General features: G+C 38.8%; 1 protein-coding gene across 1 annotated transcript in view; it reads left to right on the top strand.

Annotated features, from left to right (window-relative positions):
- The window catches only part of htr4 (5-hydroxytryptamine receptor 4), a 76,479-nt gene that overhangs the window by 8,269 nt on the left and 41,281 nt on the right, over positions 1–26,929 (top strand). Inside the window, exons 2-4 of the mRNA XM_054597892.1 lie at positions 3,353–3,466; positions 11,342–11,542; positions 24,690–24,843. Coding sequence (XP_054453867.1) covers positions 3,360–3,466; positions 11,342–11,542; positions 24,690–24,843 — 462 coding nt within the window. The 5' untranslated portion in view covers positions 3,353–3,359. The remainder of the gene's footprint in view (positions 1–3,352; positions 3,467–11,341; positions 11,543–24,689; positions 24,844–26,929) is intronic.

Genomic DNA, 26,929 nt, shown 5'->3' with positions numbered 1-26,929 from the left:
CAGGTTTGTAGAGGAGAAAATGTATGCAGGGTTTGGATGTCTCTATCAAGCTCTCTTTTTCATTCTTCACAGTTATCTTTCATGTGAACAACAACAGGAATCAAGAATAGGGTGCGTTTGTTGTCCCTAATTACATCTTGCTCCTTTCTATGACAGTGTTCAGTAGATATTCAGTGATAAGATGGAACTTTGTACAGCAGACAATTTATGGTGTGTGATCCGAAAAAAATATATATCTTCTTTCCTTAGACATTCCCTTAAAGTGGCACTGAGCAATCCACTCGCCAGAAACATTGGTTTATGATGTGAAACGATTGGTAAGGTCTAGGCAACAAAACTATTTGGTTGGGGTTAGAAGAAAAGATGATGGTTTGTGATCAAATAATAAATAACATAAATAAATACCATCCTGACTTTCCTGAGCTTACTTTCTTATGCTAGGTACAAGCATTACAAAGTTACGTAGTACGCGTAAAGTCAATGTTCGCTTTTGGTTACCTGGGTGGAAGTTTTTTGACCCACCCATCCACCACCATCCTTCTTATTATAACACGTAACTTTCAATAAATGCTCGTTGTCATACAATACTTGCTCTTAACGTATCTGTGGTTTGCAGAAACATACAATTCCAACCTTTTATTCCTGGTTTCCATCAAAGCTCAGTAGAGGACTGCGGTTGTACTGCAGCTTTCAGGTTACAATGCTGTTGATGAATAAGAGCTAGAAGTGTATTTACACTGGACAGGAAGGGAAAAAAATAAGGTGTATTGAGATGTTAGGTTAAAAACACCAAAGTATGGTAAAAAACTAAAGTTATTTAATTGTTCCCCAACGATTATGTAGCAGATGCCAGCAGCTTTAGAATCAGAAGTTGTTTGAGAATGAATGATCAGTAAGAGTGTGTTCTGAAAGCACAGAGCAAAGGTGCAGCTCATGTTTTGTCGAAATCCCAAATGAGGCGAGGCTCTTCCTTTAGCGAGGACATTTATATGCTGCCTGTTATGCCGGCAGCTGTGTTAAAAGGTGGTCGCCACTACAATCAGACGCATATCAAAGTCTCGTTCAGGGGAAAAGGTCGGACTTTGTATCCGACAAATTCAAGATCAAAGAAGATTAGTGTGGTTTTACACAGGCCTTTTAAACATTTTTTTGATAATGATGCTTCTGTTAAGAAGCTGTCAGTGTTCCCATTTGATCTGATTAGTGTGTTGGCACCACTGATCAAAGAACAAGCCTCATTTGCAAACTATCACTTTCGCGTTTGAACCTCAGATGGCGAGAGTAAAATAATTTGGCGGATATGGACGGCGTTCAGCAGTGAGTCACAGTGAGTCACAGAGAGTCACAGTGAGTCACAGTGAGTCACAGTGAGTCACAGAGAGTCACAGTGAGTCACAGTGAGTCACAGAGAGTCACAGTGAGTCACAGTGAGTCACAGAGAGTCACAGTGAGTCACAGTGAGTCACAGTGAGTCACAGAGGCGCTGGATTAGCATGTTGAAGACAATGTGGACAAGAAGTAAAAAACACAAATATTTTGCCCCAAAATCTTTTTCAGAGGAGTTGCAGGACAAAAACGTTGCAGAAGAAAATGTAAATTTGGCTTCTGTAATGGAGATGTGTAAAGTCAGTGTCAGGCTTGAAGTCAAGGCTTCAAGTGCGAGACACCACAAGCCTCTGGAGGATTACTGTAATGCATTACCAATGTCAAACAAGTCTGAGATTAAACAAGTCATTTTCAGGGGGCTCTTGAACCACACAACTCACTCCGAGGGCTTCGATTCATAACTCCTGCCGGCTACTTTCTTGTACCTTGAGACGTTTTGTTGAAGCCTTGCCAAGGTTATAGTAGACGTATAGGAGCAGAAATGCATCGTCTGCAGTTTTATGACTTAAGATATATTAAGGTTATATATATTAAAGGCCCTGGGGGTGCATAGTGAATAAGCACCCATCTGGCCTGGAATCTGAAGGGAAATAGAAACTTTTACGCAGTTTTCTTCACACTGGACTAAGAGGAGTCCTTGAAAGAAATAAATCGTCTCATTGTAAATCACCCTGGATGATATGCCAAAGACTTCTGTTAGAATGATCGTTCAGTGTCAAAGATGTTGAGTTTTTAGCCTTTCAGCACTTCCTACAGTGATGACATGACTCCATTTAAGGCCTCTATACATTTCAAAGATAAGATATTAGCAAAAGTGTGCTGGCATCAAAATGTATGGACTTCTTTCTGGATTATTTGGAAATATGAAAAGTTGTATTTTGTGTCATTACAGTTAAATCATTCTTGTGTATAATTTTTGTATGTACAGGATTGATATTCAGCTTCTAGTCTCGGACCTCGTTATGATACAACTAGGGTCAAATACAGGTGGATGCTTAGTGGAGGTACTGACCTATTGAGTTTTTAATTAAATATACAAGATAAAGCTTACTTATTGCTTGAATATCTGTAAAAAAAAATAAAAAAAAAAGCCTGCTTCCACACCACTGAATCGCTGCACACATTTGATTTTCAAGATATTCAAACAGGGAAAAACATAAATTAAGACAATCTTGAGATTTGAAGGCTGAATTATGGAAGGTGATGTCATCTTCCTGTGAGCGTGTTGTGTCAACACGCAAAGAACAATTGGATTGACAAAAATAGTGACAATACTGATCTTGATTGAGTCAAAGAAATTATAAAAAAAATATATATATCTAAAAAATGTATAATAAATACGTATTTTTGCAAATCATGCTAACGAAGCGTGTTCCTTCTTGATGTGTTACTTATCAACCACTAATGTGAAATGTAATCCCTCCTGTGAAATGTTGACGATGCTTTTTAAGCAATCACAAAGAGCAGAAAACCTCTCTGATGGTTGTGCTGCTGATTTTACATTTGTAGCTTGGCTTGTTGCTCTGATCAAGCTCGGATATTTTCATGATAGCAACAAAAAAACTGGACTTGTTTTTGTCATCTCGCTGTGGATATAGAAGAATAATCACACGTCACTAGTGTAGATTCACCATTAAAGGTTAATAGTGTCGGGTTGCATCAGATGTCTCATTTTATTAAATATAATCTTCTTTCCCTGTCTCATTAAACATTTTTCTTTCTAACTGTACCAATTCCTGCACTTCATTTATAAAAGTTGATTCAAGCCATTAGTGGGAGTGGATTTCTTTTGCTGATGCAGCTCCACTTTGTGAAATAGGCTGAAAAAAGAAGGATTGATGGTAACATAAAACTCTTAAGTGCAGCTGAACTAACTTTTCTGCTTCTTGCAGCGTCAGGTTTCTCTCTGCAGATCTGAACTGATGTGTCGTTGTTTTGTCTCTCTTTTGTTTTGGTGTTTCCATAGTGACAGCATGCCAAAGCGGATAGCTCTGATCTGCTTCCTGTCTCTGGTCATGCTGATGAGCATCCTGGGAAACCTGCTGGTCATGGTGGCCGTCTGCAAGGACAGACAACTCAGGTGGGACAGAGCTTCATCGCCTTTCAAAGCAAACTTCCAACTCTTTATATTTCAAAGAATACTATCTTATTTCAAAGTTCTGTATTTTGAGAATGAATGTGTGTCTCCTTGGTTGTTTCAGTGAGACAAAGATATAAAAAGGATGTTTGTACGAGAGAGAGAGTGTAAGAGAAGTACAGAGAGAGAGAGAGACGTTCAGAAAGTGGATTCTATGGGAAACTAAGCAGCACAGAATCACAACACAATATACTTCAGCATTGAAATGAAAGAATATATATATATATATGTATATATATATATATATATATATATATATATATATATTTATATTTATATATATATACATACCTTTCCTGTGGACTGTGGAGCCTCATGACAAACGGCACCCCTGTCTGGGACACGTCGGAACCGGTAGGTCATCCTGAGGACGGACGGTCAGGTGGGAGCCGCTGTCAACGCAATGATTCATTCTTCTTCTTCTTCTCCTCTTCCTCTCCTCCTTTTCTTTCTATATCTTTACCGTCTCTCTGATAGTTGGACTCTCTCTCTTTGTCTCTCTGTCTCTCTTTTGACACCCGCCATGAGAGCTCAGGGTGACCTTTGTCCCTCTGGATGCTGACATGTGTGTGTTGGGTTGGATCAACGATGAATGCATGCAAAAAACTAAAAGCAGGTGTGTGTGTGTGTGTGTGTGTGTGTGTGTGTGTGTGTGTGTGTGTGTGTGTGTGTGTGTGTGTGTGTGTGTGTGTGTGTGTGTGTGTGTGTGTTTAACGAAAGTGATGAGTGACAAAGTCACCGCTGTGATGTCTCACCTCCCTGAGGAGAGAGCGATAACCACAGGCACCATTGTTTGTCCCAGCCTCATTGTCTTTCTGTCCACTGGGAAATACACACACACACACACACACACACACACACACACACACACACACACACACACACACACACACACACACACGCACACACAGACTGAGAGAGACAGCCACTGTCTTTATTCGTGGTACCCTTTAACTCACATGCAAATATTAAAAAGACACACACACATAGCAGATGCACACGAAAAAAACAAAAAGACACCCTCCTGCTCAGTCGGAGGATCCCTTGGGTGAACATGTTTGTGACAAAATGTAATGCATAACTCTGAGCACATCATTAAAAAACAACAGAACTGTTCAGCAGCAGAGTCAGCCCGTTGTTTTTTTTACAGCGTCCGTCAGCCTGTCAGACAGTTTCTAGGTCAGTCAATCATTAAAGAAACAGCCAGTCAGTATTTTTGAATTTACCTTATTTATTGCAGGAATACTTCCTACAAAAACACTCCATGTTTATCAATTTCTCACAGCGTTATACCTTGAATTCTTGGATAAAACATATTGTTTTCCTCGCATGCCTCCACTGTGAATGGAGAATAGAAAAAATGTCTTGATGAAGTGAATTGGGATACAAGAACAGATCCATCTTTTACCATCAGCTTACAATGAGGAATCAGTCAGTTTGATCCTCTGGGCTCTCTGACTCCGACTTTAACAACTCGTGCAAAGATCCTAGTGCAAGATTTATGGAAGCAGGAAAGACAATGAGATGACATCTTCAAAACAGATCAGGTTGTTGAAGAAATGGCAGGAATGGGAGGTGGACGCCCATACGCACGTATTCAGTGATGCATCTGAGAGTGTGCATGGTGCTGCTGCCTACGAGCTGTTTGTTCCCCGTTTGAAACTAGTAGTCAACATTCATTTATTTGTCTCATAACTTCCGTACTTCACTAACGCCAATTCTGTAGTTATTTCAACCCAAAACAAGATCTTTTCCTAAATCTAACTTAGTAGTTTTTTTTGGCCTAAACCTAACTAGATATTTCAAGATTGTTTCTTTAACTAAGTTGTTTCCTTTAAAGACAGAACATGGAAAAGACTGTAATTGACAGATGATGCGGGACTTTTGTAGGCAAATGCATGAAAAATGAAGATTACCTTTTTTCTAACATATCATAAGAACCAATGTATGAGAATATGAAGACACAGGGTTTATAGACAAACAGTCAGTTAGCAATCAAATAAATAACACGTTGGTAAGTTAGCAAAACACGCTAAATGTTAGCATGTCACATTTAAGAGCAATGCAGGGAAATAATCAAAATATATATTATTACATAGAAACACTAAACAACAAGTGAAGTCTCTGCAGGAGAAGAAAGACACATTTAGCGGCATTTCACACACACACACACACACACACACACACACACACACACACACACACACACACACACACACACACACACACACACACACACACACACTACCAGAGAGAGTCCTTTGACACCAGCAGAGTGTGATTCACAGGGTGCTAAACCACTCATCAATACCTACCACACAAACACAGCCACTCTTACCAACCACCTCTTGTTACTCTCAATGTGTCATGCCGTGTGTGTGTGTGTGTGTGTGTGTGTGTGTGTGTGTGTGTGTGTGTGTGTGTGTGAACAAGGAACAAAACACACACACACACACACACACACACACATGCACACACACACAGACACATGCTGCCACACAGTCTGCATGCTGTTTATACGGGACATGGCAGTGATTTACCGGCGACCATGCGAGCTGCAGGATCTTAGTCAAGGGTCTTTGTATTTTGTCATTTCAAATGCATATTTGTGATTTAAAACTGCTATCTACTGCTAAGTATTTACTTTTATATTGTGATAAGTACCAATACATATTGCTTTATGGTACATAGGTTTTGTAATTTTTCTCATATTTCCATTGTGTAACCTTTTGATTGATGCCTTTTTGTTGAAAACGTTCTGCATTAGTCGTAAAAAATAAGAAACTCTATACTCAACCCCTTTGGATTCACCATGCCAATGCCACTGGGTAATCTTTTTTGAACGGAAGAAAGGAAGAAAAATAATCCAATCTGAGCAATTTAATGAATGCAACAATCACATGAATAAAAATGAACATACAAAAGTCCACTCGAAGTGGCTTTAAAGGCATTAAAGGAAGATTGTCATTAGCATTTCCAATCACTGCTGTGGTAATCACAATGTTGTTGCAGAGGCATTTAACGCCTCAGGCAGTATCTTACAAAAACAAAAAATAATAGCTTAATGCTTTTTATTGGCAGCAGAGTTGTTTTGTTCTTACTTCTTCAGGGTCATTTCATTTACACGTTTTTAGCTTTAACATTCACCCAACCAACCGTGAGAAGTGACAAATTAACAAAGTTTTAAACTAAATTGCCATCATGACAATATTTCAGCATCATTGTTTTAGCTATATATATATAGTAGTCTTATTATATGAATCATTTATGTCACATACATTGAATGTGTTGTATCTCTGTTATGCTGCTCATTCTGTACACATGACATCTATTGCATTCTGTCCATCCTGGGAGAAGGATCCCTCCTCTGTCGTTCTCCCAGAGGTTTCTTCCTTTTTTCTCCCTGTTAAAGGGGTTTTTAGGGGAGTTTTTCCTGTGCCGATGTGAGGGAAGGACAGAGGATGTCACATGTGTACAGATTGTAAAGCCCTCTGAGGCAAATTTGTAATTTGTGATTCTGGGCTATACAAAATAAACTGAATTGAATTGAATTGAAAAGCTATAATCCCAGTATTTAACTTCACAAAGGAAAGCAGGGGGTTTTAACCTAATTGGTAATACAGGATTTAAAGAATTTCCATTTCCGTTGCATGAATGAATGTATGATTTACATCCTTTTGTGGTATTTTTACTCTTAAATGTCCTCACATCTCCTCCTCTACTTTCCATACCATCTACTGCGTCACCACGTGCGTCTGTAAATTACACCAACCTCCCAGTCACACAATCCCTTTTAATACAGTTTATTTATTCTTAGCACTTTAAGCTAAACACGATATGTCATCCTCACTAAACACGAAGCCTCCCGCTCTGGGTATGTTAATGGATTCTAAACTGTCCTGAATTACAGCCAGTGTGTGTGTGTGTGTGTGTGTGTGTTGTATGTGTGGTTGAGGATACAGTATGTGTGTGTTTCCGCTTGCGTTCATACATCTATTCATGTGGTTTTGTGTGTTTTTCCGGTGCGTGCATGTGAACACATGTGTGTGCATGTCCGACATGATTAACGTGTTGCAGCAGACAGCTGCTTGGTTCCAGCACTAACAGCCTGTTTTTAAGGGGCTGTTTGGGTTAGTGACAGGCAGACGGAAAACCCTCACAGCCTCCCGCTCTCACTGACGCTATTTATAGACCGCAGACCGTCCACACGGCAGACAGCGTGGAGGACAGACCACCTGACCCTGTCACTGGTCAGCTGGTTGGTTGGTGGTTCCTCTGTGGATGCAGGGCTTTACAAACCAGGTGATGAGGTGGAGGAATCGCCAAATCTCATTACTCTCCATTTAACTGCTTACATGTCAGGATGTCTTTCTTTACAATAAAATTCACTTGACTTTAATTTGAAATCCTGACGTACTAATGAGTCAACTAATCCAACACGTTCTGGTCCTACTCTAGTGCCAGTTTTGGACGTGACACAGGAAGTTAGGTTTAGGTAACAAAACTACAAAGTTAGGAAAATATTGTAGTTGATGCTCACTTGACTGACTGACTTCTCTCTTGACTAAAGAAACTAAAGACTGACGTGAACAAATAAGTCAACACTAACTATTAGTTTAACACTTGACACAAACAATGGTCTCCTGGGTGAAAGTCCTGTGTTTGTTTGACCCATCCACCACATCTCCGACCCAATATTACATTGGAGTTAAATGAAAGCCTAGTACGTCTTATACGGACACTACATCTGTGTGTTGGTATCAATACATCGAGGTGGTATTTGACGAGTTGGGAGTGAGAACGGGTTGACTGATCAGCTGACTAAGTTGTCCATCAAGTCAACAGGTTTTTGTACCCAACAATACCTTCAACCACCTTTGGACAGATTTTGATAGATTAATGTGACAATAACTCATTAATATGAGTGATTTATACAAAACAGTGAGGGTCAGAGATAGAGAGTATTTATGCATGTGTTTGGGTGACAGATAGTCTGTCTATCTGTGTGTCCCAGCTGCATATTGAACATATATCAGATGTAACCTTGTTTTGAGTTGTTAGTAACCTCACGTTGGAAAAACAACAGCATGAGGTGCAGCTTCAAATGTCACCTTGCATAGAAACATGTTTTTTTTGTTTTTTTAATGGTATAATACTATTGTTCCACAATGCAATGTATGACAGAAATAAAGAAGCTACTAAAAGCCAAATAATTAACACAAATTGATTTTGTAAGCTTCAAACTATGGTGCTATAGGTTCCCGTCTAACGTCCCCTACATGCTGTGTTATAAGTGTAACGTGCATAATGTCTTTTCAAAATTCCCCAGAAATGCACAGTTTCCAAACTCAGTTTTAGGGTTAATTTACGCATTAAAACTACTTGGTTAGGTTTAGAAAAAGATTTAGGTTTAAATAAGAACGTTTCCTCTCCCCTGCACTCGAGCGCTCTGCTGAATCTGCTCACATATAAGTGCAAACGATGTACTTCACCTGAAAGGACATTTGGACATCCACTGGCTCCTCTAAAACAAAGTGATATTGCATATGCACAATATTACAGATGTTCAATAAGAAAACAGTCACTTGAAGAATTAGCAAATGAACAAAAGAAAGAGAAATTCAGTGTTACATGATTAAAACCTGTGCTTTCATAGTTACAGGACTCTCTGACGACCATCCCAGCCTGAGTTGGCTGTTAACAAGAGAAGATCAATGAAGTATATGAAAGTAAAAAATGTCTTTGGGTCCATTTTATTGTAGTGTTTGTCTTTTTTTTTATTTTTTTATCTCAGCAATACTTTGGAGTAACAGCACGGGTCCTCGCTTGTGACAGCTGAATTGCTTCGATAAAGAAAACCAACTTTTATCAGAGAGAAAGTGATAAAGACTCTGCAGGTTGTTAGTTACAACAAAGTGGACTCCAGGCTCGTTTATGTCATTATGAACAACCTGTTTGCAGAATGAATCCACCTTAATCTCTTTCTGTCTCTCCGTGGTTTCACCTCATTTCAAGTTGAGCTTTTGATGACTTTTCTCAACTTGTCATCACTCCGCTGTCCACCTTCTCCCACTCAAGGGGAATTGAGAGATGGATGGTTTGTTTTTCCTCTCTGTTTTGTTGTTGTTGTCCTGTTCTCATGGATTCTTTAAAAAAAAATGATTTGCTTTTCCCCTCTGTTTGGCTCAGTGTTTTGTTTGGGGTTTAAGGTCAGAGCTCTGTGAAGGCCAGTCAAGTTCTTCACCAACAAGCTGGGAAAAACATTTCTTCATGGAATTGTCTTAGTGCACAGGGGCATTGTCATGTTCAAACATGAAAGAGACGAACGCAAACTGTCGCCACAAAAGGTGGAAGAACTTTTTTGTCTAACTGGCTTAAGATAACTATGGAAGTGCCATTTCTTAGATATGGAAGTTAGGTTACAAATAAATCAACGTCTGGTTTGATTTAACTACAGAACTGGTGTTATTTAAGTATGGAGGATACATGAGAAATATACAAAAAACTTTTTTCTACAGAATGACTTTCACACAGGCTACAAACAGAGGTCTCCTTGGTGAAAGTCTGGTATTTTGAGATCCACCCATCAACACCCAACGCCTACTTATGGGGGCTGTATATCTCTTTATGAAAGTGCATTTATTTTCGTAGGGGTAGAACTTCGGTCAGGACTAAACGAATTTAGGATGAACTTAGAATTAATATTTGTAATATAATTGTGATTTCTATCTGCTGTATAAGAACATAAGTAAATAAACTTGATTATTTTCTAAGTTTCAAGAGTTACTTTGCAGTGAGTAAGTTGTTGCTTTGAGCTTATTTTGGCTGTAATCATTATAAAAAAAAACACATAAATATGATGTGAAAAATATGCCTATCAGTCCCAATTATTTAGTTAACAAATGTGTATTTGTTGTTGAAAATTGAATGTCTGACTCAATTTTCTAAATGACAAAAACATAAAAAAAAAACACCCACATAAACCAACCTGGTGTTTATTTCCATGCAGGATGTTTTAATTGAAACGTGTCTATTTGGTTTTTCAAAACATACATTGAGCACATGTGAAAGAAAAATCTGATGCTCTTTGTGTTTTTGGCTTTCATAATTACAGAGACCTCTCAGGAGCTGCTCTGTTGTTTTTTCTATAAACATCCCTCAAAAACAAACTCCTCTTTTTCATAGAAACAATAAACCTGTTATTGGTTGTTGTTGCCCCACAGTATAATTATTTTTTAATTCAGCTGCCGATCTCTGAGAAACAGCTTTGCATAGAGGAAGAGCACATCTTCCATTACCAGCTTTAACTGTGACAGTGGTATTGTTTTCACCTTATGAGTCTGTGTGTCATCTTGACAAAATGTGTTCCTGGAGACACCACCGAAGCAGTTTTGAGTACTTTGCTAGGTGTTTATCTGTCTATGGACATTTTTTGTCACAGCGATACCATTGCAAGTGTGCAAGATGCAGTCACAATCCTTGACAGGTGCGTAGTTGAAGGTCTCACTACAAGTTTGTGAAATAGTCACAACGTTTTTAATCTATTAATAAGTGTACATGGACAAAAATGTTCAACTTTCAAAGTCATTTCAAAGTATCTTTCCTGCCTGCGACGAGTCAGTCAGGAAGACATGAAGCAACTAAACAAATGTTATGTTTATGCAACAAAACCACTTAGTGAATATAAGAAAGCAGTCATGAACCTGATACTTGATGCTTCATTATTGATTGATCGATCACAAGAAGTAGTTTAACAACAGAATGATGATGGATATTTGTTTGTCTAAACTCCTCCTCTCATTCTTTTTCCTCCACCAGGAAAATCAAGACCAACTACTTCATCGTGTCTCTGGCGTTTGCCGACCTGCTGGTGTCGGTGCTGGTGATGCCGTTTGGTGCCATCGAGTTGGTCCACCAGCACTGGATCTACGGCGAGACCTTCTGCCTGGTCCGGACCTCGCTGGATGTCCTGCTGACTACCGCGTCGATACTGCACCTGTGCTGCATCGCCCTGGACAGGTGAGACGTTTAAGGCTGGTGGAGTGTAGGAAGAGTGAGTACATGTACATCCTAAAACACTGGCTTGGTGTTTTAGACAAAGACAGAGGAAAATGTGTGAAAATGTAGAGGAAAATTCCCAGGAAAGTCCAAAACAATGGCAGGAAGTAAAGCTAGCATCAGAGCATTATGTTTAATTAATAAATAAATGAAAAAAGAAATGCTATACTTCCTCGTCAAAAAGCACAAGTTCACTTTATGTTGTTTTAACTAAACTTTAAATTGTAAATATGTAATAAAAAATCCCTCCAATGTTCTGCTCAATAGAATCACACCAATAGCCTTCAATGACGTGACATACCGCTCATCTTACCTTGTACGGTGTGAGGCCTGGAGCTACTTGGGAACTCTGATGTAGGTTTTGATTATGTAGTGTTTGAATCACAGCTACTGTGCAGATGTGTAGATGAGTCATTACAGGTGAAACGTCAGGATCTACAGTAAATCAAGGCTTGCAGTCTAAACCCGTCCAATTCCCCAAAAACATAGATGCATTTTCTAGAATTTTGTAGAATGTTTTACTTGAAGAGGATTTGATAAGGTAGAAAAGTTGCACAGAAACCAAACCAAATAGTATCTAGTACCTTTCAAAAGTAACTTTTTCCCCCCAAAGTTGTTCGTATGCAAACCCCGAAAAAGATTTAATGGTAGAACATTTACTTTACAGCTTTCTTACCACCACATGACGTTGGTTCAGAAACATTAGTCAGTGAATCTCTTGTAAGGGTGAGTACTGTAGCAGCAGAGTGATTTTATCTGACTCAAGTGATGCTTCTCACTTTGACAGCTTTTGATATTAACTGGAGGGAGAGAACCTCCAGACTGTTAGCACGGACCGTGTGAGGATGTAGACAGGATGAATTATTGTTATTGCCTCTGCAGCCAGACCGATGGAACGCATCTCAACACAGAGGAGACTAAAACAACACCACGGCATTTACAGCAGCTGAGAAATGACAGCACAGCAGCCTACATAAACCTCACGGACAATTCAAACTGCAAGAGAGCAGCATAAAAGTTATTCATTCAGCCACACTGAAGAACACAGACTGTTTATGCGGTCAGTGTAAATCTTGAGAATTCTAGTTTCTGATTGGTAGCAGGTTAGCCCTCATTAGCTAGTTAGCTCGCCAGCACTTTGGAAAAGCTCTGTTCATCACCTCAAACCCCTTTAGTCGATCACTCTCAGCAAATGTTTTGCCAAGCCGGGTATTGAACCACCGACCCTCTGATTGGAGAACTACCTTGAACACACCGCCCCCCTTTAAACCCCTCTCTTAGCAAATGTTTTGTTATCTGTTGGCGTTGAAAAGCAATTAAATGACTCAGATATGCTGCCGTCGTTGTTTTTCACACAGCAAGCAAATGATGCTGAGGAAAAAGTTTATGAAAGTCAGAGTTTATGAAAAATGTATTCAGCCTCGAGGGATTGCTGCACTGAATATATTCTTAGGAACTTTTAAGGTAAAATAAGTAAATATTGTTCCGTCATCTTGTTATTCTTACTGCTTCTCAGTAAGCAGACGGACCATCAGTAAGAATACCAGGAATCACTGAGGCATGTATAGTAATGATGCAGGTTGAACAAGTGTTTTGATCCTCACACAAACTTAAGAGAATTTTCCAAATTAGACAATGCAAAACATATACAAACAACACACAATACAAACAACGTGGTGCTCTATGAACTCTGCCAATTAGAAATGTTTAAATAAAGAAATTAAAATAACCAACTTTTCATAAAACCAATAAAAGAGTCTTCAAAAATAAATTAACTAATTTAAAAAAGTTAGATTACTGGCTGAAACAAACATTTGGTAGGTAAGTTGGGGAACAATGACATATTCTGTTTACGCTTTCATAGTAATAAAATGCTCTTATTTTGTAAAAAATATAAATTAAAAGAAGCTTCTGCTATCATATGCTACATCTTAATGATCGATCTGGTATTGTATTTCTGTTTCAGTCTTAGCACACTTTTACTTTTCCAACTGTTGTAGCTTGTTTTAATTTATTTCAGGGCATTTATTTTGTATTTCCTTGTATTATTATTTGTTAATGAACTATGAAGTAAGTTTCATACTATACCACCTTAGCAAACACAGCCAAGTATTAAGTCACAAAATCATCAAAAGTATTTTTCAGAAAGGCAAAAAAAAAAAAATGTTTCCAAACTTTTCAAATAAATTAGAGGAAAGTGCACACAACTGATACATAATGCATAGCAGACCATAATTAAAGTACCATTTATCATACATTCTTCTCCTCATGAATAATTATTTGCTCTAATAAATCGAAGAGATTCAATTTCAAAATAAAAATTGACTGCAGTCACACTCAGCTCATTAAAGTTCTCATTAAAATGGTGGTAAAGTAATGTGATCATTAATGAAAGGTGCTCTTAAGCCATAATTTAAATTCCATTATTGTAAGAACAGGTGTCGTAAAAGTCAGCATCTCAGTGTTAAACTTTCATGTGTTGAGCAGCTTGTAAACTGTCAAGCTGTAATTACAGAGACTCTCATCATGTTTGTGGTTGTATTAAAAGTAAAAGACAGACTGACGGATAGAGAGCATGGCGGTCTGTCCTCACGTTAAACTGCAGGATGAGACAACAAACTAATAAAACTGTCACTCAGTCAGCTGCAGCAAAAGAAAGAAAAGCCCAGATTAACTTTATCTCTCAGAGTGTATCTGCTTGTATGTTCTGCTGGATATTTTTTAAATACCCAACCAACACATAAAAACACCCACATTCTGGCAGCACAACAAAAACAAAATGCAGTAAAGATTAAAACAAGTCTTGGCAGATTCAGCACTGGATTTGTTTTGTAATCCTCCTTCATTACCAGAACTTGGATCCGTAACTTCTTCACGGTTTAGGAGTTCATCTGGCATGCAAAGATAAATGCTATCACGGTGACACACAAACAAAGATTTGTGGATTTAGAGCACAGAGAAAGAAAAAGCTTGTTTGCATGCAAAACTATTTTGCAGCCTTATTAAACCAGTGCACATTACTGACCTCTGCACAGTCATAACCGCTGGCAAATGGGCTCAATATGTCTTTTCCTTAAATAACATGATACCATTGAAAGTTTTTTCAATGCTAATTAGTAGTTTCCACATCTCTGTTTCAAATAAGTTTTACCAACCAGAGGGGTAGATCAACCTCTGTGTCCCTTTAGCACACACGACCCTCCCTCCTGCTCATACAGTTTGCTGCTGATAGCCCACGGTAGCAATTCAAGGTGACCGACATGAGCGTATTATCATTTCTATCAACTCAAAGCTTCTCTTCTCTTGAATCTGACAACAGGACACCATGGACATAGTTAAACTGGAAAGTGAAACTGGAAAGTGACAGGGGACATGTGCAACCCAGTCCCCAAAGGGAGATTTCACCCTTGCATGGTTTCTGCAACTCTAGCAAAGTTCCATGAGACTGCGAATTGATTTTAATGGAATGGAAATTAACCAATGGGTGCCTGTAGGAAAAAACACATCCAAATATCTAGAACTGCTTAGCATGCATTATAAATATAGAGCAACATTGGAAAGTATCTTGTCAACCTCTCAGGCTGTTCATGGGTTGATGGCCCATGTTTAGGCCCAGGAGTCCGCCAATCCTAGTGGAAGATGCCGGAGAGGCAGATCTGCCCCAGAGGCCTAAGTCAGGGCAAACACGCTAATTAGAGTTACTGAGTTGCTCCATAGGAACAGCAGGGGTTAAGTGCCCTGGGTGAGAGCACCTTGACCATGCAGGAAGGGAAACAGATCTTGATTTCCCCAGACTGTTTGAGATTTAAGGGCCAATTCACACTGCATATTCTTGAGGATTGCAGCAGATCACAAAAGATCGTATCAAGGTTTTGAGTCACGGATGGGATCAGCAGAAAAAGAGGGAGCAGAAATAACTTTTAAAAGCCCTGATCACGTTTTTTGTTGCTGCTGAGGCCGATTGCCGATCATAGATTAACAATATTGGCCAGTACAGATTGTTTTTGTTGTTGTTTTTGTGTTTTATAGCAGCTTGCTTAAAGGCTATAGACTATATTTATCATCCCGAAAAAAAATTTGAAACGGCCCAAAAGTCTGTGTAAATGTCAAAAATTGTGTTACATTTTTATATAGTTAAAGTCATCTATAGTGGTTATTTGCATTTAAAAAACAATGATTAGGAAGTAAAACATTGTGTTTTTATTAATGAAAAAATAAATATCAGCATTAGTAGTTTTGATGATGTAATATAGATTGTTTAGAGCCAGTGATACAAAGTTAAGAGATTGAAAAAAGATTGGAGGCTGAAAACAAAACTGCAACATGACAAAGACTGAAAAGAGCAAAGCAACTGATACAGTTGGAAAGCAACGCTATTTTAGAAGTTGCACAAGTGTGCAGCTTTTCCTCAGCTCATGAAACCTTTACGAAGGTGTTCCTCAAGGATCTGTCCAGGGCTCCGCTCTTGTAGGAATCTGCAAATGCATTTCCCCTGAACCCCACACATGAAAAGAGAGTCTGAAGTTACTGTCGGGCTTTGAGGTTGAAAAAGCTTTATAGACAACAACAACAAAGTAAGGCAGAAACGTTATCTTCCCTCAACCTTCACGATGCCTTCAATGCTTGGCCTTGTGGAAAAGGCAAGGTAGAATTATTGATCAAAGAATCCATTCCTTCCTTTATTCACTACCGTCAAGATGCCCAAGGCAAGGAATCACTGAAACATCTTAATCTTCTGACTGATCAATTTTTATCTTGCGCTTGTGGATTCTTTAAACATTTATTGGACAAAGTAAGATTAAAACGTTAGGATGGAAGGTTTTGGGCATGGTATAAGAAGTCTGTCATGCTCATATGGTGCAGGTAGATCTTTAGTTCAAAGTCTCAGCCTCCAGACAGCTTTTGGCATTTTTTGCTCTGAAGGAAGCTATAACTCATGAACACAGAAAGCAGGACATGCAGACAGACAGACGAAGCATGCATACTAATATTTGCCAGAACAAACACAAATTGTCATGGATCTGAACATGGCTCGGTGACAGTCGGTTTTGCTTTCTGTCTTGACTTTTATTTTAGAGTTATGAGTTTTATTTAAGTGTTGGTGAAGCCTGAAGCTGCACTCCTGATTGCTTCACCAACCTTTTGAGGTCATAAATCAAGCAAAAGATTACGATCTCCCCCCGCCAGGGGAAAAAGTTGTGCTGGGAAACTGATATGTTTTTATTGGATATGGTTTATCCAGCGTCTGGATGCAGAGATTGTGAAGGTTTTCAGAGGTGGGAAAGCAGGCAAACTTCTATCTCAGACTCTCTTTCTGATTCGTTGCCTGTTACTGTCACTTTCCATGTAGACAACCAAGTGGAATACATCTTTCTTGTGTGTCCATTCATTCATTCCATATTATGTGTGAAGCCTTACCATTTAGGACCAGTAATTCTGTCAGAACAATCAGAGTAGATTAAGAATATTTATGTTAATGAACCCCAACATGTTTAGTTTGACGTGGAGCTCCGGAAATCCAAACCATTCTTACTCCCAACTCGTCAAATACAGAAACTCAGTCAATGGCTCTAAACTGTGACGCTCCTCTTACACCTCTAGCATCCAGTGTTGGATGTACATGACTGCATCAAGTAGACATAGTATTTGTGACGGGGGAGTAAAAGAGGAAGTCGTGTGACAAAGTATATAAAAGCGTCAAAGTCTGCACAGGACTTTCACCCAGGAGACCGTTGTTCTTGTGTTGTGTAAAACCAAAACTCTGTTATTTAAATACATTGACACTAACGTAAATTGACAATGATTTTTTCCAAAACTCACTAAGTATTAATGTTGCCCAAACCTAACCAAATAGTAACTCAACGTTCTCACTCAACTCACGTCACGTAAACCACATTTTGAAGTCTATCGGAGGAGCTTACGCAGTATCCGTTTAAAAGTCAGTGAGAATGTGACAGGGAATCATCTTTGTCTAGTAAAACCAAGCCAGGACTGGTGAAAAAACAATATTCAGTATTCATACCAATTTGTAACTTTAAAATACCCTTTCTAAAAAACCTCACCTAGCTATTTGCCTAAAAGCCTGATAATCACATTACATTTCAGTTACCTCCAATGAGAAAGACATACACATACTGTGAGTGTTGTTCTCCCTGCCAGCAAATCAATAGCTTATTCATTATGAGAGATTAATCTACTTTTCACCAACGATCAATACCACCACTAAGAGGATCATCAGATGGGGATTTGCTGGAATGACTTATAGCACAAAATGAAAAGAAGGTTCTGCTCTGCAACACAAACCAAAAGTTTTTCAGAGCTCCTGGTGACAAACTGAGTGAAACGCTGATGGAAAAATCACTTCCATAATGTTTAAGCTTTTTCGATGGATAGAGGGGAAGCTCAGGAAGGCTGCTGATGTCATTTGTAGCTTCCAGCATTTTGAATAAAACTGAATAACAGACCAGGGAAGAAAACAACGAATTTCGATGGTATTTTATAATAATGAAGCTCTAAAAGGAAGCATCTGTTGACTGCATCACTGGAGGAGAAAGAGAATAAACACAGACGGAAACAATGACAAACCTCTGAACACATATTGTAAAAGAATTTAGAGAAAAACAAAAAAATGACAAACATTTCCAGCACATTGGCATTTTATTTATTTTTTACTGCTGTCAAATACTGTCACCGCATGTAGAAAATATGTCCTGACCCAAAAAGGAATGCTCTGCTGAGCTGTTGACGGAGCATTACAGAGACACGACGTGGCGTGGGGGGAAAAAGTCATCTCTTTCCTTTAAAGCAGCAAAGCGAGAATTTTTAATTATTTTTAGCTGTTGAGGAAATTCAGTCAGTCTTATCAAATTGCTTACTAACACACAGAAAATATATATTTTTAATTAAATGTATTCCTCTTTTTACACCCTCACAGTTGGCCAGATGATTATCTCCCTGGGGAAAATTAAACTACAATACATTCATTTTAACTAGACTATTTGTACAGACAGGAATAACAGGGGATTTAACAAACTGTTATAAACTTGATTTATTGGCTTTATTTTATTTATTTTACAATAGTTATTATTTTACAATTATAGTGAGGTTTTTTTTTACCATCGACACAGACTCCGTCTTTGTTGCATGAAGTTGCGTTTCAGCTTCACTGTGTACATCTTGAGTTCTGCCAAGTGATAATGCAGTTGGTTTGGAGGTGTAGGCTATATAACTGTTACCAAATCAATTGACTGGATCGTTTTAACTACAGGATGATGGGGAACCATTCATTTCTGTGACAAATCTTTTAATGTTTCCACATCTCATCAGACCTTAAAGCAGGTCAGAGGTCACTGCGGCCAAAACACTTTATCAAACAAGCTGAAAGCAGCAAGAGAGTGGCAGCTGGAAAGAATTTGGCTGACAGACAACATAAGCTTGTGTATATGACAGAGAAAGAGAAAGAAAAGAGAGGGACGCCAAGAGAAAAGAAGGGGAAATGGAAAAGAAAACAGAAAGAAAGTGAGAGAATATAGAAAATAAGTGAACAGCTGCAGGATAAAGCTTCTCATTCACCCACCGTCAGCTGAAGATGCTGAAAAGGGCTGAATGGAAATGAATTAAGTCTAAAAATACCAGAACCGCTACCAGGAGGATGCTCCAACACAAAGGAGTTCAGTGAAGCTAACATACGCAGAGATATTAATTTGTCAAACCAAATTACTTTTTGACTGTTGAAGTTTTGTTTTGCTGTTTTTGCCAAAGGAAATACAGATTACATAAATACAAAATATGAAACATTATAACCCTGTTCAAAATATGTTTTTAAATAAAAGTATACTTCTCAAATGCTATTTTTGCAACAACAAAAAAAGGCTGGATGACCAGGAAAAGTGGACAACATGTTCAGTGTTTGTTGTTTTTGTCAATTTGATTTAAACCAAGTTAAAGTTAGTTTGAAAAGTTTCCCTGCACAGCACCTGGACTCTTGCAGTTAGATCATGTGATGATCATTGGTTTACGTAATCAAACACATTTTGTTTGTGTCCAGACCAAGCCCTATTTTGGGCCCAAAAATACTTTTCCACATTGACTTTTATTGGTAAAAGCATGTCTGTAAATCAGCGTATAACTTTTATTTAAGTAAATAAATTAGAATGCATTAATGGCTGAATCCAGAGTTATTCTCCTTCTTCCGTTCATGTGAATGAGAACAAGGCTGGACCGAGGTGCTGGGAGGCGGGGTTTAAGGAAACGCTATTGTTTTGCTCTATGAGGGTAATTATGCGTATTGCCAGAAGATCTGGGTAATATTATTACAATTTTGTACTGGAAGTCAAACTTTTTTTGTTTGTGCCACTGAGCAACTTTCATAGGAATGAACGGGCCGTTGCCTCTGTTGATTATCTTATCCTGCATTCCTGTGTTGTCAAAATCTAGTTTTAAGACAGTTGCCTTTTTTCCATGAACACAAACAAGCATTGAGTGCACTGAGTGGGGCCTTATTGGGGGCCTTACAGCAAACCTACCCTGTGGTAAGGCAACATGCTAATACAACATGCTAATGCAAATCATCATTATATGATATATTAACATTTTGAATGCAGGATGAACAATGCTGCGACTTTAAAGTGTGATAAAGACTTGTGTTGATAAAGTAAGAGACGATAGATTTATGTAGAAAAAAGAAAAGACAGAGGCAGAGGAGATAAGAGTCAGTAGGGGATAGATATTATATCACAGCGGTTATGTGAACGACTCCGAGATGAAGAGTCCTTCACTCAAGAGGCAAACGCATCACAGAAAGCTTTAGAGATAGAAAGAGAAATAGAGCGAGCAAGTGCAAAGACATAAGGGACTGAAGATAGCAAAGCATGTAATCCAGTATGGCTTCCTGCTTTAAAACATGCGCCTGCATTTATTCTGCATTTCATTGTTTCCTTGATGCCACCCTTCCACACGAGACTGAGCCACCTCTCGTATTATTGCAACTAAAAACAAAACGAAACCTGTCAACGTTAATTAAAGTCTTCTGAAAGAAAGCGAGCAGATGCTGATGACTGACATTATAAGGCAGCACTGTTTAGTCAGAGTAATGAAGTGTAAGGCACGTGTCACTAAAGAGCCCATTGTGACCCTGTTTATTGGGCCTAAATCTGTGGTTCTTAATTATTTACACTGAAAACCAAATTGCTGCTGCTCTTCTGTCCTAACATATAATTAGATGGATTTGAATGCATGCACCTGGCTCCATCAGGTGGATCTAATCAGTCTGATCAGCTGGCTAAACTAGAGTTTGATGTTGCAGGTGATGCACAAGCTATTCTTCAATGTGTCCAAGTAATCACAGAGAGTCTAAACTAACTTCTTATAACAACAATATTGTATATTTTTCCCCCCAGACTTATTTTTTTTTGCCGTCACACTCTGATTATAGTGTAAACTCTCGTGTTCCTCATCTGTTTCTGACACCTGATAAAGGAGCTTATAGGATGCGATAGGCAGAGAACTGAGGTCAGACGTTCATTAGCTGATTGGCATCAGCCGTTTTTGATTTTGTTGTTTGAAAAAATAGTCTCACATCAAAACCTATTGTCATTTTTATCAATGGTTTAATGATCTCTACAAAATACGCTAGCAGCTGGCTGTCAGACAAAATTGGAGTAAACAGCTAAACATTTCCATCTGTGAGTACGAAATCTGCACAGAGGAAAAAAAATGTTCCAATCGATGGTGCAGGTGAAAGTATTGTATCATAGTATGCTATTTGTACAAAGCTGCTTTGTTTAACGTAAAGACAAAATCCATTGTCCTGCAGCAGCGTGTGAACGTGGAACACGGCAACATACTTTGGGTTTTGGCTGTTCTCAGAAACCAGCATCCATATAAATAATGTCTGAATAAAAATGTCAGAAATAAACAGAGAGAAATGTTTTGTAGATCAAAAGGAAACAGGGGCCATTTAAAGTGCTCGCGGTCAGGACACGCTGTCATTCAACCGTGCTGCGTCTGCTTCTAATCTGACCCGGGTTGGTGTGTGTGTGCCTTCATGCATCTATGCATACTATTGGTTCTTTGTAAGTATTTAAGCTTTGAGGAGTGTGTGTGCATACTGTGCTTTTGTGCATGTTTGCGTATGGGCATTTCAGTTCAGACATCGTAAGAATTCATACTTGTGTTGGAGACTCTGAGGCCTCTCCATCCGCTCTTAAAGAATCCATTTGCAACCTTTCAACACGTCTATTTGGCCGATTCAAACAGAAAGGGCCTCTTGACCTTTTTCACATGCAGACCACACACAGTATACACAGCCTCTCCAAATTACTGATGGCTGCGAAATGCCACGCACCGCAAGTAGGTAATGAGGTAGGACCATAGCGGGGGAGGCAGCGAAATATCAACAGAGACTGACGATAGGGATGAAGTGGATTAGCTTTAATACTGCCGCTGCACAGCACAGTGTTCAGTCAACCCTCTGAGGAGAAGCAAGGGTTATAAAAATGAGTAAACTGAGCTGCCCTGGAGAGGAAGACTTTGGGAGATAGAACGGACAAGACCATTTATATTGTTACCGTTTTTGTTAGGTCATAGAGTTCAAAGCAAAGCTCCATCCACTAGAAGTCTAATCAGCCAAAGTCATTAAAAACACCTGTGAGGGTCTGCGGGATCTTTTTAATTATTTTTAAAGATCAAGAGTTAAAATTAGGGAAATTACCTGATGAGGTTTTTTTTAAAATGGGTCAAAGCACATTTCACTCACAAAGCCAAATCAAATAGCTTTACATAATGCATTAAAAACATCATATATGTATTCAGATTAAATTTAAAACAATTGCATTAAAGAAAAAGTGAGAGTAATCAACACTTACAAAATAGAAGCATATGGTGGCACATCTGCAACATGCAAAGGCACACTGGTACACACACACACATCCCTGTACATCTATCTTTAAGAGGACCCTCACTGACGTATTGCATTCCTTTGCCCCTCACCTTAACCTAATCCTAATACCTACCTGAATCCTAAAACCAAGTCTAACTCTAAAAGAAACCTTTGAAAAAGTGAGGACCCACAAAAATGTCCTCTGTCCGTTAAAAACGTTTGAACCTCATTATGTAGCAGGTACAAGAAACACACACACACATACACACACACACACACACACACACACACACACACACACACACACACACACACACACACACACACACACACACACACACACACACACGCATAGACACAACAGGCTAGAGTGTAATGGAGGTCTTAGTGTCTCGCTTGGTCTGCTTCATCCATTTCCTATCACACTGGAACAGGTATGAACACTCAGTATCTACACACACACACACACACACACACACACACACACACACACACACACACACACACACACACACACACACACACACACACACACACACACACACACACACACAAAGTCATTGACCAGGCCAGGTAAAATTGCAGATGTTGAGGATTTGTAACAATAAGCAATGCAGCATCTGTCATTTGCCCTTTTAATAGGGTTTAATACCTTTCTCTCTCTTACTCTCTCTCTCTTTTCTGACACCCATTCTGTTTTTTATCCTCCCCTTCCTTCCTCTGTTTCCTATCTTTTTTCTCTACTTCTTTTCTTCTTTTATAATTCCTAATTTCCTCTTCCTCTTTTCTCCTTTTGGCTTTGCTACCGTTCATTTTCTCTCTTCCGTCTATCTCTTCTTCCTCTCTTTTCATGCTCTGTCTCTCTCACTCCTTCTCCCTCTCCCGGGCGCTCATTCATAGTATTTCCCTATCACCAGTGCCATTCCATTCATGCCGTTCAGAGCCAGCGTCGTCTCAGCGCTATCACCGCCCAACAGCATGCCGTTTCCTGCTGCATTGTTTGATATCACTTTGGACACACACATATACAGACACTTGCTGGTGACGAAGTCAGAGTCGGAGCAAATGTGTGTGTTTGGTAATGAGTAAGTGACAAAGTGAATGAGACGGATACAAATAGAAATAGGAATTTAAGAAGTGTTCATTATTATAATCCCGCTGTAATGGATCACTGGAAACAAGCAAAATCCGGTTTGTTTCATTCATTTCAAAAGACTCGGTGTTAAAGACTAAGCTGCTTGGCTTGTAAGTATCAAAGTAAAAAACATAGGGAGAGTGCAGTAATTATGGGAAGAAAGTGGACAATAGAAGACACAGATCTGGGGAAAAGTGATTGTAGACTTTTAATGTTCTTTAAAGGAACAGTCCACGTAGAAAAAAAACATTTTGAGCACAAAAACTCTCTTGCAGGCTTGAAAAAATCCACCTTAAAAAAGTGTAGTTTGTCTATCTGTAGTCAGCTTTGCATCAAACACGAAAGTTTTCCACGGAAGGACGTATCCAACATGTCATGTATTACCTTGTTAATATATGCTGAAAGGTGACGGAGTGTATCTGCATCCACCTTCCAGGACTAATAACTGTCATGGAGGACAAGTGATGGGGTGCAGCAGCCGAGGCCAATTGACAATTTACTGACTAATAGTCCCATGAAGAGGACATTAGACTGTGATAATGTCAGAACATTTGTTTACCTCTTGTCATCATTTACTTTGACTTAAGACAACAGAACTGCTGATTGTTTTAAAGTGATAAAAGGTGGCTTTAGTGAAGGGTGGAGGTTAAAAGAGAGAGGATGAAAATAGATCAAATGTTCTCAAAAATAGGCAAAGATAGAGGATGAGAGACGGATTGAGAGACAATTATTCTTAATTATTCTTGGTTAGCATATTTTTGCAAATGCATTGGCAGCAGACGCCCTCTTTTCTTGCCAAAAGGGCTCATTAAAAATGACACGAGAGACAGAAACAGAAGGGAGAGAGTGACAGTAGAAAACACCAGAAATAAAGAGGTATTTCAGCTGTGGCCCTTTTTGCATTTATGGCCCTTGTGTTTGTCTGGTTGCAGATTTTAGTGCAAAAAAAAAAAAGAAAACAGGAGAATAAAAGTGATGCTACATTTTTGCAATTGTATTTTATATACAAGTCGTATTTTATTTGGGTATCTTTTGCCTCCCCTTGGTATATGGATGTATTGATTGGTTATCCCTTCTCTGTCGTTGGGCTACAGGTACTACGCTATCTGCTGCCAGCCTCTGGTCTACCGGAACAAAATGACGCCCATGAGAGTGGCTCTGATGATCGGTGGCTGCTGGGTTATTCCCACCTTCATCTCCTTCCTGCCCATCATGCAGGGCTGGAACAGCATCGGCATCGACCACCTGGTGAGTCCTTCGGTGTATGTGTGTGTGTGTGCAAACCGGGGGAAATGATTCACTAAGCAGTCGGTGTTGGTTTTATACGGGGATGGAGCCAAAAATAGTCTAAATCTCCACAGGATATGAAAGTTTATGATCATAATACACTGCTGTGAAGTGAAAATTGAGCTCTCTGGAGGGGAAAAAAAAACGAAGAACAGTCAATAGAAATAAAAGAAACCATTAAAAATAAATGACAATTAGTATCAGAATGTGCTGATAAACAAATTCTTTTCCTGAGGAGTTTGTATTGTTTACAAGAAGGAAATACTCCATATGTTGCTATGGAAACAACATCAACACGTCAGACAGAAACAGAACGACGAGGTCACTGACACCACGGTCATGGAGTCAAGCTCTATCCTTATAACCATCTGGAAATGTAAAGTATTTCACAGATGAGTCAGTGCTATGAGTGTTTGTGCAGTGAGGTTTGTTGAATGCCAAATAAGAGGCAAGCTAGAATACAGAGAGCGAGAGAGAGAGAGAGGGAGAGAGGGATTAGAAGAAATAGTCTGCTGCAAAATGCAAAAGCATAAACTTTGAAGGTATTAGAAGAGATCTTCAACCAACCCGGGGTGAGGATCAATGTGAGAGGGAAACATGTTGGTTCAAGGTAGTTAACGATTAAAAACTTTATTCCCCTCAAGCATCAAAAAATCCTTCAAATTAACAAGTCAAGAGGGAAAAACCAATCAGTTGAACTGCAAGATATTGATTAGTTTCAAAGGGTAAAAAAGATAGGAACGACTGTGTGAGAATCCAAAACATCGACTACTTCTTCTAGATCATGTTGAGTGCTTAAAGCTTAGATGAAACAGAATGCAGAGAAAGAGGTGCAAAGGTCGGAGGAGCTTTCAGCAATTTCTGTTCTTTCAACAATCATGTTTATGTCATTTTATCATCGAAACGGTCTTATTTAAATGATCTTTAGAGCATGTTCTTAAGTGCATTGCTCATATGCTTTAAGGGCCTTTATGGCTAACTCCACTTTTGCTAGTTAAACAGCACGTTATCTGGAAACAAAGACACGTAGATACAGAACCCCAAAAGAGGTTTCTCAATTAAAGGTTAGGTAGAAACAAGCAAATGTAAGCTAGTTTTAAAAGGTAACCAACCAAGAAACTGAGTCTAATGTTGCCAACTATTTTGCAATGAAAGTAGCTATTAGCATTAGCGCCATAAAAGTAACATGAAAATTACAACTTCATCGGTCTCAAACTAGCTATGAGCTTTGCATTGGTTGTAATAAAGGAACCAAAAGTGCTGAGGAATGAATCCATGCTTTTGTGTCATCACGACTAGATTAGATTAATTCATTATTCTCTCGCTTCAGCCAAGAAGCTGTTGCAGGTGGTTCAAAAATGCTGCAGCCTGTTTTATAACAAAGACAAAGTGCATCGCTCCAGTGTTGGCCTCTCTCCAATAGCTGCTAGTAGTGTAGAGAATTCAATCTACATTTTTAGTTAGGCACATTGAAGCCTCCTGAGAACATTGCTGCATTATTGGGTCCATATAGTAACTTAAAGTCTCTTAAAATGAATGTAGACGCAGCATTTGCCTCTTAACTTTACAGTTCACCTATTAGATAATGCAATTCAGTTCATATTTTTCAAGAACTTCTCAAGACTCACTTATTACTTATATTTTCTTAGTTTTGTTAACTTTTTTGACTCTTTGGTTGATTTAATATCTTTTTTGTTACTTCTATATTTTGTTATTCTTCTGTTCTTCAGCATCCTCGCTGCTTTTAATTTGAAGGAGTTTGTTACTTTTGTTTCTAAAAATGCAACATCATTTTTTTTTACTCACCTCAATACTATACAAAGACAGAACAAATGCTCAAAAAATAGAAACATGATATAAAATTGCCTGAACAAAAATATATGAAGTGAGTGATATCTGGGAAACTTTTTTGTGTTGCATTACATCGCTGAACATATCAAAGTTTAAAGGAGGTTTTTTGTGAAAATTTGTGAATGAAAAGTTGGAGGAAATCAGTCACTAAAGACAGAATGACTGTTCTGAATGAAATGACCATGGGACGTAAAGC

Source organism: Anoplopoma fimbria, chromosome 4 (genome assembly GCF_027596085.1).
Source record: "Anoplopoma fimbria isolate UVic2021 breed Golden Eagle Sablefish chromosome 4, Afim_UVic_2022, whole genome shotgun sequence".
Taxonomy (NCBI): domain Eukaryota; kingdom Metazoa; phylum Chordata; class Actinopteri; order Perciformes; family Anoplopomatidae; genus Anoplopoma; species Anoplopoma fimbria.
The sequence above is the reverse complement of the archived record's forward strand: the minus strand, read 5'-3'. Positions and strand labels throughout refer to the sequence as shown.